We start from the raw sequence: 17,394 nt of genomic DNA, 5'->3' as shown, positions 1-17,394 counted from the left end.
TGGGGCAAACAACTTTCTTTTTCTGCTAATGGTAAACAACCTATTTGCAATTTAGAATCATATAAATACTCATACAATAATTTTTTTGCTTTAATATACATTCCTAAATTGGAGATAGATTTAAATTGAAGTACTGAAGTTGCATGAAAATGCAAGAAAGGAGGGTTTGCCTTTGTTATCCAATTTTGACTATTTGAAAAAGTTCAAACCTTTCTTTCTTTTATAGAGTAACTTTTCAACTTAAGATAGATATATGAAAGTTCAGTAATAAGGTATATATATAGAGTTAATGGATTATTTTTACTAGTTTACAATTCAAACCAGGTGCTACAACTAGTCCTTGTTGGAACAAAGGGTTTGATTTTGTGAATTTGAGAGAGAATAGAGGAGAGAAGAGATTAGAGAGTTTTTGGGAGAAATTGAACTTGTATATTAGTTTGGAAAATCTCTAATTCTAATATAAATACACATGATGGTTTAACTACTTATAGCCTCTATTACTTGCTATCCAAGTTACTTGTTATACAAGCTAACTTCTAAAACAACTTTTATAACAAACTTGAAGTTGTTTATAGTTTTAGGTTTGTGTTTTGATGTTGTTTATTAGCTAGGTTACTTTGATGATGCTTATATAAATGTTAGTTATAGCCTTGAACATGTTAAAGCACCTAGCAATCATTGCCTCATTATGTCATATGGTTTTTAGATGACAAGTGTGTCCTTATGTGTAGAAATCTTCCTTACATGAATTATAGATAAAATTTACCGTCAAAATGGTGATGGAAAACTTTACTGTCAAAATAAAATATGATTTTGACGGTAACATGTATTTTACAACAAACAATCAGAGATAAAATTGCCCCTCCGACGCACGGGATCCATACTAGTTATGCATACATACATGAATTTAATTTTTGGTTAAATGACAAAATTTCACATGTATGCTGCACAATAGGTATGTAAGCAGAAGAAATAGGAATGAGCATTCTATTTATTATCTCTTCACCTCCACAATAAATAACACATGACTCCAAACACTCCCCAATATAAAGTTCATCTCAATTCTGTAAAACAAATTGCTATTAGAAACAAGCTTCCATTTATTATCTACAAAGTTGTTCCAAGCCAAAACTGTCATTGGACAACTATGCATAATTTGAACAACATACCTCTCTTCCCTACTGCAAATCAGATGCAAAGACAAGTTATTAATCCATCTAGCATAGCATTTTCCTTCTTGGACCTAATCATGCTTGTTGTCACATGCCAAAGCCAAACGATAACTCGGTATTGCGTGCAAGTGTTGAGCCCTTGGTATAGAGAGTCCAAATTTCTCCTCCATATTCAAATTGGAAGGACTAATATTAAATGGAAGTTCCCAATTAAAGCAATGTACCAATTGAGCTATAACCATTTTAATTGTGATCAAACCCATTTGAATTCCCGGACAACGTCTACGACCAGAACCAAACGGTATAGATTTAAACTCATGTCCTTCATAATTCATTTTCATGTTAATAAATCTTTCTGGATGGAATTCTTCAACATTGTCTGACCAAACATTAGAATCTCTCCCTATAGTCCATGCATTTACTATAACTCGTGTCTTTTCCTTTATAAAATAACCATCAATTGTTATGCTTTCTCTACACTCCCGAGGGAGTAATAAGGGTGCAACAGGGTAAAGTCTTAAAGTTTCATGAACCACCATATCTAAGTAACTTAGCTTCTCTAAATCTTTCTCTTCAACCATTCTTTCCTTTCCAACTTCATTTTGTATCTCATCTTGAAGGGTTTTCATCACTCTTGGATTCCTTAAAAGTTCAGATAAAGCCCATTCAATCGTGGTAGCAGATGTTTCAATTGCTGCCATAACCATGTCTAGTAAAATTGCCTTAATGTTTGGTCGATCAATGACATGTTTCTGTTCATTTTTTGGATCTATGGTATGGTGCTTAATTGAGAGTAGTATGTCTATGAAGTCTTCATGACAAACTTTGTCTACATTAATAGTTTGTTCATGCTCGGATATTATCATCTCCAACACCTCATCAAGTGATTTACTTGTTTTCTTGCAGGCTCTTGTTAATCCCTAACAGAGAGTTAAATTAATAGTATCAATCATTGAAAACACATAAGAAAAGTTTGCTTTTAGTTCTTGTTTTGAATTTATTTTCCAATATACTCGTCCATTTTGATGTTAGTCATGATTCTAAAAAAGTATATATTTCAGCAAGTTTTGATTCTCCAAATACTTAATTCATATCACAATTTTTGGTCCCCACTTTCAAATAACTTATGTGTATCCTTCGAAACTTTGAATTATATTTTACGATTATATGCAATCATTTGTTTTTTATACGCACATACATACATACCTGAATATCAAATGCTCCTAGCCAAGGAACATAATCAACAAGATTAAAAGCTCCGGTCAAAGCCACTCCTTCTTGAACCAACTTCTTCAAGTCAAATTGCTCACACTTACTCCGACCGAGTATCATCTTATACACATTTTCCTCTATAAGATTCTGTACAGCCTCACTAACATTCACAATCTCACCTACCAAAGCAGCTTTCATCAAAGATTTAACCAAAACATCCAACTCTTGCTTTCTAATAGGACCAAACATCTCAACCTTTGAATCATTGAGAAGTCTTAAAGTGCAAAGTTTTCTCACGCTATGCCAATAAGGACCATACTCAGAAAAAGCCAACCCTTTGGCACCATTTGACATGAGCTCAGATCCTTGAGTCTTTGGTCGGCTTGCAAAATTGATGTCATGAGTTTTGAGGAATGATTCTGCAGCTTTTGAAGATGAAATAACAATAGTTGGAACTTGACCAAGTTGTAAGGACATAATTGGACCATATTTTTTAGAGAGTGATTGAAGTGTTCTATGTGGAAGTTTACCTAATATGTGAAGGTTTCCGATTATTGGTAGTGTTGGTGGACCTGGTGGCTTTTTATGATTTATGGTGTTTTGTTTTGCACGTAAGGAGAATTTGAATAAAAAGTATGTGAAAGTGAAGAGAAGGAAAGGAATTATTATGATTGTTGTAGAAGACATGTTTACAATGAATGGCTTCTTGGTTTGGATCAAGCAGAAAAAAGGTGAGGGTTATCAAGAACTCCAGGTTGGTCTTTATCTCTCAACCAGTGGTGTATTTGTTTGTGGATAGTATAAGTGGGTGATTGATGAGATATTTGTTACAACATCCTATCCTATATAGTATTACAACATCCTTTATAGCTTCTTTTTTATATTAAATTTATAGTCAAAAACTTATATTTCTCTTGATTAAGACCAATTTGTTTTGGTCCATTTATATTTGAGGTATGTTATTTGAAATTTTGAACAATCATTTTAAAACAATTTACAGAACAACCAAGGATGTACAAAGCAATGTAAATATTGTCATGTAAATCAAAGCAATTGAAAAAAAGTAAGAACACATTGAGAGTATCAGAGATAGAAAGTTGACCCAAATTTTTTCTCAAATTAGTCGTAATCACTCTTATATCTTGATCTATATGGATTGGACTAATCGTAAGTTGTGTGGTTTAGATTCACGTATTCATAGGTTTGGTTTGTGATCAATCTAAATTTTTATATATATTAGGTCAAGTTAGACCAGTTAAGATATGTTCCATGCTCCATTTAATTTATTTAGATTTATGGATGAAAGATAAGTGACTAAAAACTTTTTTTTTATATTCAAATTTCAAAGTTATTTTATTCTCATTCTAATCACATCTAAAGACAATATTCTTTTATTATTGTTGTTATAACAAAAACAAATATTGTGTTGCAAAAAAAATTACACATTCCATTCGATGCAAATAATTCCCCTCCAAAGATATTGACGATTTAGTTCCCTCTAAAGAAACATTAGAGTAGTAGTTATTCGTTGTACCAAAAAAAAAAAAAGTAGTAGTTATTCAAATACATCTAAAAAACAGTTATGCATCTATGATAGGAATATTATGTCGCCTCTTTTTATTTTATTTTTAATAAATCAATTATAGTTGGTGTTCTTTAGAACTTAAGTTGAGTTAGAATTTTTGTCAAAGAATAAAATCTCTAACTTCTAAGTTATTTAATGAAATATGTAATATTTAACTATAAACTAAAGGAACATAATTAGACAAAATATGCTTCTTGTCTTAAATTCTCTTGTATGAGTAAAACAAAGATCCTCCCACGATTTTTATGGGTAAAAACAATTGTTCAATAAAGAATAATCCGGTTATTTTTAGGGAAAAAAATCTTTAAAAATTTGGTCACTTTGTTATTGACTAGTACAATAAAAATAAAGAAACAATTTTTCATAAGCCTGCAGGTCAAAACCCACTTTTTCATCATGCTAGATGGGACGGACAAACTAGGGGGTGAACTCAAAACGTTAACTCAATTTGCTTAAAATGGTAGGTTAAACGGACCAATTCGACGGATCAAGTCCGTTTTGCCACTCCTAAACTTGGATAGTGATGGGGGAAGAAAATTCCCCTACAAGGCTACATGTAATTCAGACACATATACCACGATAATTGGCATTTATGTAAAGATAGTTTTAATGCAATATCTCTTCCTTTCCTAAAATAAGCTTTTAGTTCATACACGTCTAACTATTAGGTTGTTTAGCCCAAATACACTGTAGTTCATAAGTTAGCTCACATGTGTGTGAGTGTGTGTGTAGAATCAGCCATCAACCGTATTCATGAACATATTTTATACAACCACCATTAAACTAATTAAACATAAAGCATCTTTTCTAGTAATAAACTTGTGGAATGCAAACATAATATTGTCCTTCTTGGAACTACTATTCAAGTTTGCCATCACCTACCAAACGATAACTTGGTATTGCGTGCAAGTGTTGAGCTCTATGTATAGATTGTCCAAATTTCTCATCCATGTTCAAATTGGAAGGACTAATATTATATGGAAGTTTCCAATTAAAATAATGCACCAATTGAGCTATAGCTAACCTAATAGTCCTCAAAGCCAATTGAATCCCAGGACAACGCCTACGACCAAACCCAAATGGTATACTTTCAAACTCTTGTCCTTCGTAATTCATTTTCTTGTTAATAAACCTCTCTGGGTAAAATTCTTCGGCATTTTCTGACCAAACATTCGGATCTCTCAAAAAATTAAAACATAATTGAGGTTTTTATTTTGCTACCTGTCCAATTTTGGTATAATCGTTTGTAGATTTGTATTCAGTTTTTGCAGTTTGTTGCATGTCAATAGTCTGTTATACATAAGTTTTCAGTTATCTGCCTGGCTGGGAGTAGGTTTGGTTTCTCTGCCTGGTTATGAGTAGGTTTGGTTTGGTTTAAAGACCACGCAATGACATAAACTTCTACGGCGACAAAAACAGATAGATGGAATAGAAATGACAATTGGTCGATAACCGCGCTAAGATAGGTTATAGACGAGAAAATGAAGAGCACAGTTACATAGAGATAATAGTGGAAACTGAGCACTAAATTGAAATGTTGTCAAAATCATAGAAATCAATTTTAGGTTTCTATGTAGGCTGTACAATATGATGGAATATGATGCATTATTCAATCATAAGTTGAACACAAGATTGTCAAACTTGGATTTTTACATAAACTCGTTTTGCCTAGATGGAATCGACTTGTAAACTATAATAGTATTAAAATTATTATATACATGACACATATACTTATATAATACTATAAATGCATTACTAATAAAACTATAAATGCATCAATAATCCAAAATTTCAACTTAATTATATAGCAAAAACATACCAAATCGCCATAATGAATTGTCATGCTCGTAAACTTGTATCAAACAACATAAATTATCAATCCGAATCATAAAAACACCCACACACAAAAACTACCCAAAAGAGAAGAATTTAATAAGTTATTAACAGTTCAAAGTTAAAACAAACCCCAAAAAAAATTAATTTCTTCAAAATTGGGTAATAAAAACGCAATTGTACCTCAATTTTACCCAATTTCACCGCGAGTCAAATCACTCAAAATCATATTGTATTCCGATTTCACTCAAATCGCTCAAAATCGGAATGTATTCTGATTTCACTCAAATTGCTCAAAATCGGATTGTATTCCCATTTCACCGCGAGTCAAATCGCTCAAAATAGGGCGATTTTATGTTTTAACATGCGATTTTGACAACATTGGCTAAACAATATCGGGCAGATTTTTTTTTAATATAATTTTGTTTGATCACAAACCTAATCTAAGTCACCTAGAAATACAGAAGACACTAACTAAAGCACATTCATATATCTAAATCATCATCTGGGTCTTCATCAGAATCTGGCATCTCATCATCTGAATCACGAAAATATATAATCTCACCTAGGGCTGAGTCCTCCTTTTTACCCTTTGAAAGAGGTGCCCCCTCACTGCTGCTCTCTTCAAGGGATCTTCTACCATCATAAATTTGAATCGGTGCACCATTTCCTAAAAGAGAAGAGCTTAAGCATAAGACGACATATATGATTTAAACACCGTAAGAAATGGCTCAAATACAAATCTATATCATACCTTGGTGTTCAAAAGGAAGCACAACCTTTGCCCTATCAACTTGCTCCTTCTCCGACAGCTGGAGATTGAATTGTACCTATTAAAAACAAAGTTTCAACCTATTATTTATTTGCGGTCAATGAAAAGTGTTCAGCTTCATATCACACACCATATCTTGTTTGGTCTCTGTCACTCTCCTTACAACTGTTTGTGACTGTGTTTACGATGCATATACGTGTATATTCTGTAAACAAAAATATCGTGTGTGTATATAAGAAGGTGAACAAACTAAGTGCTTAGCATGTGTAGGCATGGCATCGGCACATGAGATGTTTCTTCAAGACAGATTGTACCAATTGCAAATTACATATAACAAATCGATAGATTTTATCATAAAAACTGTACTGTACAATCAACTAGGTTGCGGTGCTCTACGCAACTACATCTGATTGTGAGGGCAGATTACATCTGCTGTAATGATCCAAATCGGCCCACAATTTAAAATCCTAAATTTAATGTTAGAAGCACTCAGTATTTCAATCAAAGCATCAAATAGGCACCTAGCATCTAAATTTTCATTTCCTTAGAAAAAATACCTTTGAATGATATGCTCTCTTTTATAAAGGGGGGGCTCAACAAAAATAAGATCTCTTCAGGAAACTAAAGACTGACCTTCGGCAGTAAGCCTGCAACGGTTGTTCCATCTTCTGCTGAAGCAGAAGTAAAGCTGATTCCTCCTGCTTCAACTTTAAACTTTTCACACTGAATACAAGAGATATTACATCAGTGCACCAGTTTTGAAGATTAGCAATTCCAAATAAGTTCACGATAAAGAATAAAGAGATCACCGTCACTCTAACTCGTCCATTTCTGCGTTTGAGTCTGACATTAAATTTTCCTTGGGTAAAGTTTTTCTCCAATAAGGAGTTCTCGGAAGAATGATGATCTGATTCTACACTAGCCACCATGGAGGACATGTACTCAAGAGCAGCTGCAGCCCTCTCCTCATGAAGGTCAGAATGCAATAATCCAAATATACTTGAAATTTGATCTGCAATCATACAACAGCAATGATTTAAGAGAAGATAATGTTAGCATCAAGCCAACCCGTGACATAAATATTATCTACTGAAATAATCAACTAACTCTCACATTCTAGACTTCTGGTACTCTAAAATATTTACTCAATCAAATAACAACAAACTAGACATACTGACATACTATACAAGAAACCGTATTCAAAATAAGAGCAAATACCATGGCTACGCAGATTGCTTAGAAGGCCTGCGACTGACTGCAAAGATGCATGTCTCAACAGTTCACTTAGCTGATAATATCCAAAAAGAATCCATTAGGATTATATACACACACAAACAGATAATACAAGAAAAACAAAGAAACCGAACATACTTAATTGGAATATTAATGGAATTGAGAGTAATTGTAAATCTTCTTTCTCAGGAATTCTAGTGTAAAAGGAATTTTGGAAACTTGCAGGCACATAATTTCTTTTTCTTTTTTGACAAAGGGCACAAGAAAGTTAGATAGATAGTCAGATACATATATATACGTAAAAAAAAAAAGTTTCCAGTTCCATCATTAAATTGTAACAAGATATCTTTATAATCACTTAATGGCTCGTTTATTTCTGGGAAGTTTAAGAGGTGAGGCAAACTGACATATTCCAACCATACTTTCCAGTTTTTTCCCAAGCTTTAGGGAAAACAACTATAGAATGTAAATCATTTGGTAGTTAAAGTTCCCATGCTAAGTGATAGGAATTGGATTTCTATTAGAATAAAAATAGAGATAAACTGTCCAATTACAAAGATATTATAGAGCTTCGGGGGTCTGCACCTTAAAGGCCCCAATTCTATCACAAATGACAAGATACCATACCTATACTCCCATCCTAACTGTCTAACCAACTCAACCTAATCATTTTCAACCCAGTAACAACGAATTGGGTGGGGTTACCTATCAAAACAGAAGTGAACTGAAAAGTGTAAAGATAGAACAACATCAAAGAGCTCAAGTCTCCACCACCTTTATCGCAAAATTTATAAAATACAAAATAAATTAACAACTAAAGCAGCATGATTCATGCAAATTTTCGAATCCCCTTACTGCATGAGTTCCCTACAATGTAAACATACAGACTCCACAAAATACTTTTTTATGATGAGAGGTCTATTATTCAAGTTTGTGGCTGTACTGCTGCTAATCATAGATAAGATGAAAATCTCACAAACTGATGGGAAACATCATAAAAAGATTACTGTATCAAGGTTATTTTATTTAGCTTGGAAAATAAAAGACAAAAATACCCTTCTTACAATTTTCATAATTATAAAAAATTCAGCAAAATGCATATAAAGAAACCAATCACCATATTAATTGCAAAGCCACAAAATTCATAATTATAAAAAATTCAGCAAAATGCATATAAAGAAATCAATCACCATATTAATTGCAAAGCCACAAAAAACATTGACTAGAATAGACCAACAGAGTATATTCAACTTCATTCAAAGATATTTCAAGTCAATGGTATTACCGAGTCTATGGCAACACAAACGCGGACTTTATTTTCTCCAACTAAACCTGCAAGTATATGAATTGAAAAAAAAATCATGTAAAAGAAAGCAAAAATATGGAACAATTCTTTTCAAAGCATTAAAACCAATAAGCGACATTTCCAACCTAATAGCAATCAATACCTCTTCCCAATTCAGTAATCGCCAAAAACAACTTATCCATATCCTTGACTGATTTATAAGTTGTAGTAGCAAGTGAAATTTGGTCAGAAGGAATCGTAACATTTCCAGATTTCCTTGTCTTACCCTTCCAACCAAGAGGATCTGTATAACAATCCAAAACATGAATCCTGCAACGTAACACATTAGAAAAGACAATATACAAGTTTTCAAAAATTAAAGTATAAAAGAGTTTAATGGTTGTATACTGCTAGGGCAAAACAAGTTTACACTGACATTCAACGAGATGCCACCAATTGTCAATGTCACACAATCGCTATCCAAATAACCATTTGAAAAGTGGGTAACATGACAAAATAATGGATTCATATTGGATTTCAGTGTAAAACAGTTTTCCCTAAAATTCTTTTCAAAAATATATTGAATATTTTTTAAAATTCTGAAGAAAAAAAAAATCAAAATTATGTTTTCAACATTTCCAAAAACGCATTCAATCTTATATCACAATTTCTTTTTTAAACTGAAAATATTATTAACGACAAGCTCGGGTAAGACGCACTAATAAGCTCACGAAAAAATGGAACCAATACAAAAGGGCCACTAAAAAGCGCAGCACAAAAAACCAACAACCAAAAGAAATAAAAGTAGCGAGTAGCCCAGCCCCTTTGAATTAGATAACAGCTTCTATCACAATCAAAAAGGAGAATCCATAACTAAGGCTTCTGCTTGGCAAGATGAATTTTTGAGCTTAAAGCTTATAAGCTCGTAGGACCAAAATAGACCTATTTGGTAACAATTTTTCTTGCAAGCTCATAATGTTTGTTTATAAGCTACTTCAAGTAACATTAATAAAAATAAAAATAAATAAAAAAAATTGATGTCATTTCATATATATCAGTAAGTTCAACCACTTGCTTGAACTAGCTTTATCAGTTACTACAAATTCAATTCACTAGCTTATCCGCTATATGTTATAGGTTCATTCCCTACCTGCTATTTGCTATAAGCTCATAGGACCAAAAGATACCTGTTCGGCAACAATTAGCTATTTGTTACAAGGTCATAGGACTAAAAAATAACTGTTCGGTAACAATTTTCTTGCGAGCTTATAGCGTTTTTTATAAGCTACTACCAGTAACATTTGAGCTTATATATTAGAGTTTTTTTCTATTAGCTTTACTCTTATTATCTTAATCGGAAAAAAGGAAAAAAATATATATATTATTTTATGCCATTTCGTATTTATCAGCTAGTTTATGACAAATTCAATCCACTGGTTTATCCACTATCAGCTAGCTTACCAAACACTACAAATTCAATTTGCTACATTATCAGTTATTTGCTATAAGATCATCTACTATCAGTTATCTTATTAGCAATCGATAATTTGTACTAAACAGAGCCTAAATGTCATTCCAGATTCACATTGAAAATGAAAATTGAAAATGTTAATAGAGAGTAAACATTTAAAACCAGAAATATAAAGAAGAAGTTAAAAATTGAAAATAATTACCATTTGTTAGAGGAAGAAAGATCGATTCCCTTGTTTTTGAAGAAATGAGCATAGAACGAGGGACTCCGAGAAAGCGAAACGATGAGAATAGCAGTGTTGGAGTGAGATTTTGGTGAGGAGAGTTGAAGAAGAATGTGAGAGAAAACGTTGAAGGCGAAAGGTGAAGAGAGAGTGTCTTTGATAGTGAGAGTGGGAGAGAGTTCTCCTTCTAACGCGCCGTCGCGTAAGGATCTGCAAATTGATTCGGACATCGTTGGTGACGGGTGGGAAGAACTGTAAGATTCTAGAATCGACGGGGAGAGGCTGTATGGAAGTGGCAGTTGAGTTTGATTTTGATTTGGGATTGTATGAGAGAGAGAGAGAGAGAGAGAGAGAGAGAGTGTGTAAGAGAAAGACGATGAGCGATTATAGTATGAAATAACAGTGATAGAGGAAATTTGTGTGAATTAGAGTATGTTAGTTAGGTATGGATTTGTTGAGTGACACTGCTCTGCCGGCTGGGTTTTGGGCGGAAGGGGTTTTGATTTTTCAGCCTAGGGGAGGTGTTTTTGGAGATACAGTCAAAACCAATAAGATATATTTTTCATTTATTTAAATAAATATACACAGTTCAAAAATCTTAATTCAACTAACAAAAAATGTTGAAAATCAAATTGTTAGAGTAGACGTCGTGATTGATGATCAAATTTAAGCTCTTCGATTTATGTCTGTAAATTTTTAATGGTGTTTGTTGTTTCGTGGATTAGAATTTAGGTTAATCAGGGTCGAAGCAGATTTTTGAGACTTGGAAAAATACTTACAAATCATTTGTTAAAGTGGTTTTCATGTCGGCGTCAAATCTAAATCCTTTACATTATAAGTGAATCAACTTATTATTTCTATTTATGTCTGTAAATTTTTAATGGTGTTTGTTGTTTCGTGGATTAGAATTTAGGTTAATCAGGGTCAAAGCAGATTTTTGAGACTTGGAAAAATACTTACAAATCATTTGTTAAAGTGGTTTTCATGTCGGCGTCAAATCTAAATCCTTTACATTATAAGTGAATCAACTTATTATTTCTATTTATGTCTGTAAATTTTTAATGGTGTTTGTTGTTTCGTGGATTAGAATTTAGGTTAATCAGGGTCAAAGCAGATTTTTGAGACTTGGAAAAATACTTACAAATCATTTGTTAAAGTGGTTTTCATGTCGGCGTCAAATCTAAATCCTTTACATTATAAGTGAATCAACTTATTATCAACTGAGTCGACCTACATTGATAATTTGATCCATAAATTAATCTAATTATAACAAATGAGTTTATTATAAAGAATAGGATGCTTTATGATTAATTTAAACAAATATTTATAATCTTACTGATCTTTAATCTCACTGATTCTCAAATTTGTGTAAATCAACCTATGGTTAGGTCAAAACTCCAAGCGATTGCAATATCTTTGCCAAAACTGATTTATCCACCAAAGTTAGTAAGGCAATGTTTGGTTTGGCGGTGGCTTCAATATTCTCGCGTCCCAATGTTGTTTAAACGTGAAAAATGGAAACTCTAATTTAGAGCTTTGGACAAAACGCATGTTGGGTGAGGTACCCCACCGTAAAAACAAACATGTTGTAAGTATGTTCAACAGCGTTTTAGAAATATATATATATATATATATATATATATATATATATATATATATATAAGAATTTTAGAAATATATATAAGAAACAAATATCTATAATGAACATAATATCAAGTAGATAAACACAAAAATAAAGAACAATACATGTACTTGTACCAAAAAAAAAAGAACAATACATGTACAAATTCACTAAGACCAAATGCAACGGGTATGTTGAAAGGCACTCTCAACATGTTGAATCATTGTAAGGGTGTGTTGAATTTGGTAGAGAGATGAGGTGGAGAAAAGAGGTGATGAAACCATTCAACACGTTGAAGCTTGACACATGGCCAAACCTGATTGGTTGTTTGGATTTATCTCATCTTAATAATTTGAACTCAATTATTTCATTATAAATTAGTAATTTTTTTTAAAAAAAATTTATACCAAAATTCATGATTATTTTTTTGTCTATAAATAGAGACTTAGTTCATTTGATTTGGACACAGAAGAAAAACTAAGTTTTTCACTATTATTATTATTATCTTTCTATTAGCTTTTTTTTTGAAGTTTTAATCTTCTTTTTAGTGAAATGAGCCAAAAGCTGTTTGGAAATTAATTTCAATCAAATATTTGTCTGTATTTTGAAGTTTGTTGTCTTGCATTTTAAGTTTTTTGTGTCGCATGCTTAGTTTATTGTATTGTATTTTAAGTAAAGAAAATATAAATAAATTATTTAAATAAATTTTGTTTTTACAATTCACTGAAAAATAAATTGTTAAGTGTTTTTTATTTTAATTTAATTTAATTATAATCGATAATTGTAATTTTATGTAATTATAAAAACAAAAATATAAAATTAAATAAGAATACGAAATAAAAGATAGTGGTGTAAAGTGTTGAATGAAAAACCATTGAAGAGGATAAAAGTTAAATGAATGTTGAATAAGAGAGAGAAAATGATGTGGAGTGTTGAGAATTAAAAAAGAGGGTGTTGAGTGTTGTTGAATGGAAAAACCATCGTAAATGCTCTAAAAGAAACATTACAAAAACATATTTGCAAAAAAAGAAAAATACTGCAATAATGTAACAAAAAAAGTACTGCAATAACAAATACTGTTGTTTCAACTTGATTGTAAATAATTTTCTTGAAACTGTCCTTTTGATGAATTTTCGTCTAAAGTCAAAACAAAGAACAGCATTTACTATTCCCAAGATTCTAGTTCCTTCTTCCTTGGGGATATTGCGTTGCATCACGCTAAAGAAAGTAACATCGAATTGACATGAATTGAACAAATAATAGAAGTAGTAAATAATAATCAAAGGAGGTGAAAAGTCCACAAAAGCCTCAGTTGGCAGCGCTGACTGAACGTATTCAATTCCAACTTTGTGGCAACTAATTATCAACCACACTGATGCAAATTCAATTCAATAATTTAACAAACATAATTGAACATCTAAAGCAACAAAACCACATGAAACCTTCCTCGACCTTTCTTCTTGGTGTTACCTTGTCCTTGTGGCAAATACAAAGTTGAATACGAAAACTATATGTTAAATTATTAATACACACTCCTAAATTCGTTGCATGTATAAATAAGTCTCCAATTCTGTTTTCATCCAAAAACACATTAAACATTCAACATGAGAAACATTTTACTAAGGTCAACTGCACGAGCTTTGTTCCGCAATGGTGGGAACTACCACCGCAGCATCTCAACTGCGGTGATAGCTCAGCCGAGACAACACCAGCATGGCGGGGACACATATGGAAACTTCTCTTGGCAGAGGATGTCGACTCTGCCGGAGAAAAAGGATCAGCAGACAGAGGAAAACAAGAATGATGCCAACAACAACGGTAATAACAGCAACGCCGTTGTTTCGAGTTACTGGGGTATCAGTAGGCCTAAGGTTCTTAAGGAGGATGGAACTGAGTGGCCATGGAACTGCTTCATGGTAAGAATACATATATAGAAAGAGGTATTAACTCTAAATTGATTTAGATATTTGCAACTTACTAAGCTATTTCTTTAGAAAAAAGTTAAATAAAGTTAAATTATTTTTGTATAAGCTACAAACTACTTTTATTAACTATTTTGAAGAACTTTTAAAAAAATAAGTTGAAAAACTTTTGAACAATATCACCGGCTTTTTTCATAAATTCTTTCAAACATTATCTCAAAGTTTACGTCAGTATGTAAGTTTAAATAAATCAATCGAAAGAGACACTAACTCTGTTTGGTTTCATTATATATATTAAATTTTATAAATCTAACCATTGATTACTTTCATATGATATTAATAATCGACACATGCGTTTTTTTATATAAATTTAAAATCTCGTAGCGATGTAATCTTTGATATTTATGAGTTCTTGATCTAGCCATTAAAAAAATTTGATTTGAGAGTTGGATCGATAAAACTTATTATTTATAATGAAATAGTAAAGCAGAGCAACTCAATTTAAAGTTAGTTCTAGGGCATGAGTTACTTGATCTTGCATGGTGTTGTATTTTGATGATTTCTCATAGGACATGTTTTCTATATATGATCTTTGTTTGCAGCCATGGGAAAGTTACAGTTCAGATGTGTCAATAGATGTGACCAAGCATCATGCACCAAAAACATTTGGGGACAAGTTAGCTTTCAGATCTGTCAAGTTTCTAAGAGTGCTCTCTGATTTGTATTTCAAGGTATGTAGGCTATCTACTGCTAAATAAAATATACTAATTCTATCCATAACTATAAATAGAAAACATAAATGAAACATAAAATTTACTTAGGGTACTTCATTAAGCTAAAAAATTAGCTACAATAACTACCACATGTGTTGTTGCTATTGTCCTTTGTTAAAAAAATTCTTCTTAGTTATGAAATTATAATGTGTTGCAAATAATTGTGTGTATTGCTTATAATTGTGTCTGAAAAATGTGAAGTTAGTTGTATTTTTTATGTCTTCCATACTACCAACTGCACTTGAAGTCCTGTATTTTTGGCCCTTTGAATTATTGTTGTATTGAAGTGAATCCAACAAATAAAAAGGAATTTAACTGACAAAGTTTAGTGGTGCCATATTGATTCACTAGTCACGTGGTTAATCAACTTCATATAAGATCGAAAATTTAGATTCTGGCTAGAATAATTTTTTTTTAGACTTTACTTATATCTTGAACTTTGATTTATCAGGACAAGACTTTTCTCCAGAAAAATTTGGATTGTTAAGACCAAAAAACAATGAAGAATTTTGATTGATGGGTGTGATTAATAGATTTAATTCATATACACCGTGAGTTGTAAGTGTAAAGTTTTTTTTTTTTTTTTTTATGCATAACATTGTGAGTGTAAAGATTTTTAACACCGAAAATCAATCATAATGTTAAATGATTAAAATATTTCTTTTTTCTTTTTAGGGATGATTAAAATATTTCTCTTTAACCATAATTACTTCTAAAATCATGCATATGATTGACTGTGATTTGTTTATACCATACAACTTTTTACAATTTTTTGGTCCTAACCATCCGATTCACATGAGAAAAGGCTTGATTATTCCAAGTCCGGCCTCTACGAAACTTTTTTAAAGTGACACAATGTATCAAAATTAAATTATTGATTTGAATTATAATTACTTCAGGAACGATATGGTTGTCATGCAATGATGCTAGAAACAATAGCAGCTGTCCCTGGAATGGTGGGAGGGATGCTTTTACACTTAAAATCTCTAAGAAAATTTCAACATGCTGGTGGTTGGATCAAAGCATTACTTGAAGAAGCAGAGAATGAAAGGATGCATTTGATGACAATGGTTGAACTTGTGAAACCAAGTTGGCATGAGAGGCTTTTGGTTATTACTGCACAAGGTGTTTTCTTCAATGGATTCTTTGTGTTTTACATCCTCTCACCAAAAATAGCACACAGGTTTGTTGGTTATTTGGAGGAGGAAGCTGTGATTTCATACACACAACATTTAGATGCAATTGAAAGTGGTAAAGTTGAAAATGTACCTGCTCCTGCTATTGCTATTGATTATTGGAGACTTCCTAAGGATGCAACGCTTAAGGATGTGATCACTGTTATTCGTGCTGATGAGGCTCATCACAGGGATGTCAATCACTTTGCTTCGGTGAGTCTGCCATATTTTAATTATAGTTGTGTTAAATATGTTTTCATGTCTCTCTGAAAATATAAAATTTGAATTAGTTACGATAGGTAATATCCGCATTCACACAGTCAGTCCTTTTGTGGATGTTGGATCGAGATAAGACCGTTCAAATTTTGAGATCAATATTTTAAGTTATAAAAATATTAAAATCGGCATTGAATTCTTGATTGTCCTATCCTATCTCGATTCAAGAGCCGCATATGTGTTAATTGCATGAATGCAAAAGATTGTCGGCTCTATGCAATTGGAATTCATAAATATATGAGCTTTCGTTTAAACATTTTCTTCAAAGTTAAAGAATAAATGGTTAAATTACTTTGTTAATGATATTTTAAGGTCTTAGGCAATGTCTCTGTCATAAAAAGTTCATGTGGCACTTGCCACATGGACTTCTGTTAGACAGTTGTTGCTATAGTTAAAAAGCGATGGCTAAAATTGATAACTGAAAATATGTATGGACGAAAATTTGAATAAAAATTTAGTAGACATTAAAAACAAAGTTGGTATATTTATAGAACTTAAAAATATATTTGACCCATTGTAAATTGTTCTTGTGTTCTTCTTTTTGTAGGATATTCACCATCAAGGAAAGGAATTGAAAGAGGCTCCAGCTCCTGTTGGTTATCATTGAGTTATTTTGTTTTGTCATTTTTTTCTTCAAAACATAGTAATTTATATTTTCTAGCCTTTGTTGTCTCTAAATTATTCAATTTGTGCCTGAATTGTTCAATAAATAAAATGTATTTTCAGTGTGCATTTTGTAACCTGAAAGTTTATCAATACACAACACAATATCTCACCCAATCAAGGAATTGGTTGATGGTGTTGGTGATGATCATATATCAACAGGGTTGATGCTTCACAT

General features: G+C 32.0%; 3 protein-coding genes across 4 annotated transcripts; 1 reads left to right on the top strand and 2 right to left on the bottom strand.

The window, feature by feature from the left end:
- Positions 1-761: 761 nt before the first annotated feature.
- Positions 762-3,201, bottom strand: LOC146923192 (cytochrome P450 CYP736A12-like). 2 transcript variants are annotated; one of them, XR_015012761.1, is made up of 3 exons: positions 2,379-3,201; positions 1,170-2,092; positions 762-1,064 (listed from the first exon to the last, which is right to left on the bottom strand). XR_015012761.1 is itself a non-coding variant. In XM_085715901.1 (2 exons), the coding sequence occupies exons 1-2, from the start codon at positions 3,069-3,071 to the stop codon at positions 1,244-1,246; spliced, it is 1,542 nt and encodes a 513-aa protein (XP_085572027.1). In that variant the 5' UTR covers positions 3,072-3,201; the 3' UTR covers positions 762-1,243. The 2 variants fall into 2 exon arrangements, 1 of the variants encoding a protein (XP_085572027.1); XM_085715901.1 differs by having other exon boundaries at positions 762-2,092.
- A 2,890-nt stretch (positions 3,202-6,091) lies between these two features.
- LOC146923191 (elongator complex protein) lies at positions 6,092-11,336 on the bottom strand. The gene is made up of 8 exons (XM_085715900.1): positions 10,766-11,336; positions 9,256-9,422; positions 9,093-9,139; positions 7,793-7,862; positions 7,384-7,586; positions 7,208-7,297; positions 6,557-6,632; positions 6,092-6,472 (listed from the first exon to the last, which is right to left on the bottom strand). Exons 1-8 carry the CDS (start codon positions 11,014-11,016, stop codon positions 6,288-6,290), a joined length of 1,089 nt encoding a protein of 362 aa, XP_085572026.1. The 5' UTR covers positions 11,017-11,336; the 3' UTR covers positions 6,092-6,287.
- Positions 11,337-13,658: 2,322 nt separating this feature from the next.
- On the top strand, positions 13,659-17,309 carry LOC146923190 (alternative oxidase 3, mitochondrial-like). Its single transcript, XM_085715894.1, has 4 exons — positions 13,659-14,323; positions 14,932-15,060; positions 16,002-16,490; positions 17,101-17,309. Exons 1-4 carry the CDS (start codon positions 14,012-14,014, stop codon positions 17,158-17,160), a joined length of 990 nt encoding a protein of 329 aa, XP_085572020.1. The 5' UTR covers positions 13,659-14,011; the 3' UTR covers positions 17,161-17,309.
- The last annotated feature ends 85 nt before the right edge of the window (positions 17,310-17,394 follow it).

Source organism: Medicago sativa, chromosome 5 (assembly GCF_051527215.1).
Source record: "Medicago sativa cultivar Bolivia chromosome 5, Bolivia_mono, whole genome shotgun sequence".
Lineage (NCBI taxonomy): Eukaryota > Viridiplantae > Streptophyta > Magnoliopsida > Fabales > Fabaceae > Medicago > Medicago sativa.
The sequence above is the reverse complement of the archived record's forward strand: the minus strand, read 5'-3'. Positions and strand labels throughout refer to the sequence as shown.

Excerpts from the sequence above, each read along its gene's own strand:
- LOC146923192 (XM_085715901.1), bottom strand. The coding sequence starts at position 3,071 with ATGTCTTCTACAACAATCATAATAATTCCTTTCCTTCTCTTCACTTTC. Across the intron at positions 2,093-2,378 it reads TAGGAGCATTTGATATTCAG|GGATTAACAAGAGCCTGCAA; the intron begins GTATGTATGTAT and ends ACTCTCTGTTAG.
- LOC146923191 (XM_085715900.1), bottom strand. The coding sequence starts at position 11,016 with ATGTCCGAATCAATTTGCAGATCCTTACGCGACGGCGCGTTAGAAGGA. Across the intron at positions 7,863-9,092 it reads TTTGTGTTGCCATAGACTCG|CTAAGTGAACTGTTGAGACA; the intron begins GTAATACCATTG and ends GGATATTATCAG. Across the intron at positions 7,298-7,383 it reads ATGGACGAGTTAGAGTGACG|TGTGAAAAGTTTAAAGTTGA; the intron begins GTGATCTCTTTA and ends TCTTGTATTCAG.
- LOC146923190 (XM_085715894.1), top strand. The coding sequence starts at position 14,012 with ATGAGAAACATTTTACTAAGGTCAACTGCACGAGCTTTGTTCCGCAAT. Across the intron at positions 14,324-14,931 it reads GGCCATGGAACTGCTTCATG|CCATGGGAAAGTTACAGTTC; the intron begins GTAAGAATACAT and ends CTTTGTTTGCAG. Across the intron at positions 16,491-17,100 it reads ATGTCAATCACTTTGCTTCG|GATATTCACCATCAAGGAAA; the intron begins GTGAGTCTGCCA and ends TTCTTTTTGTAG.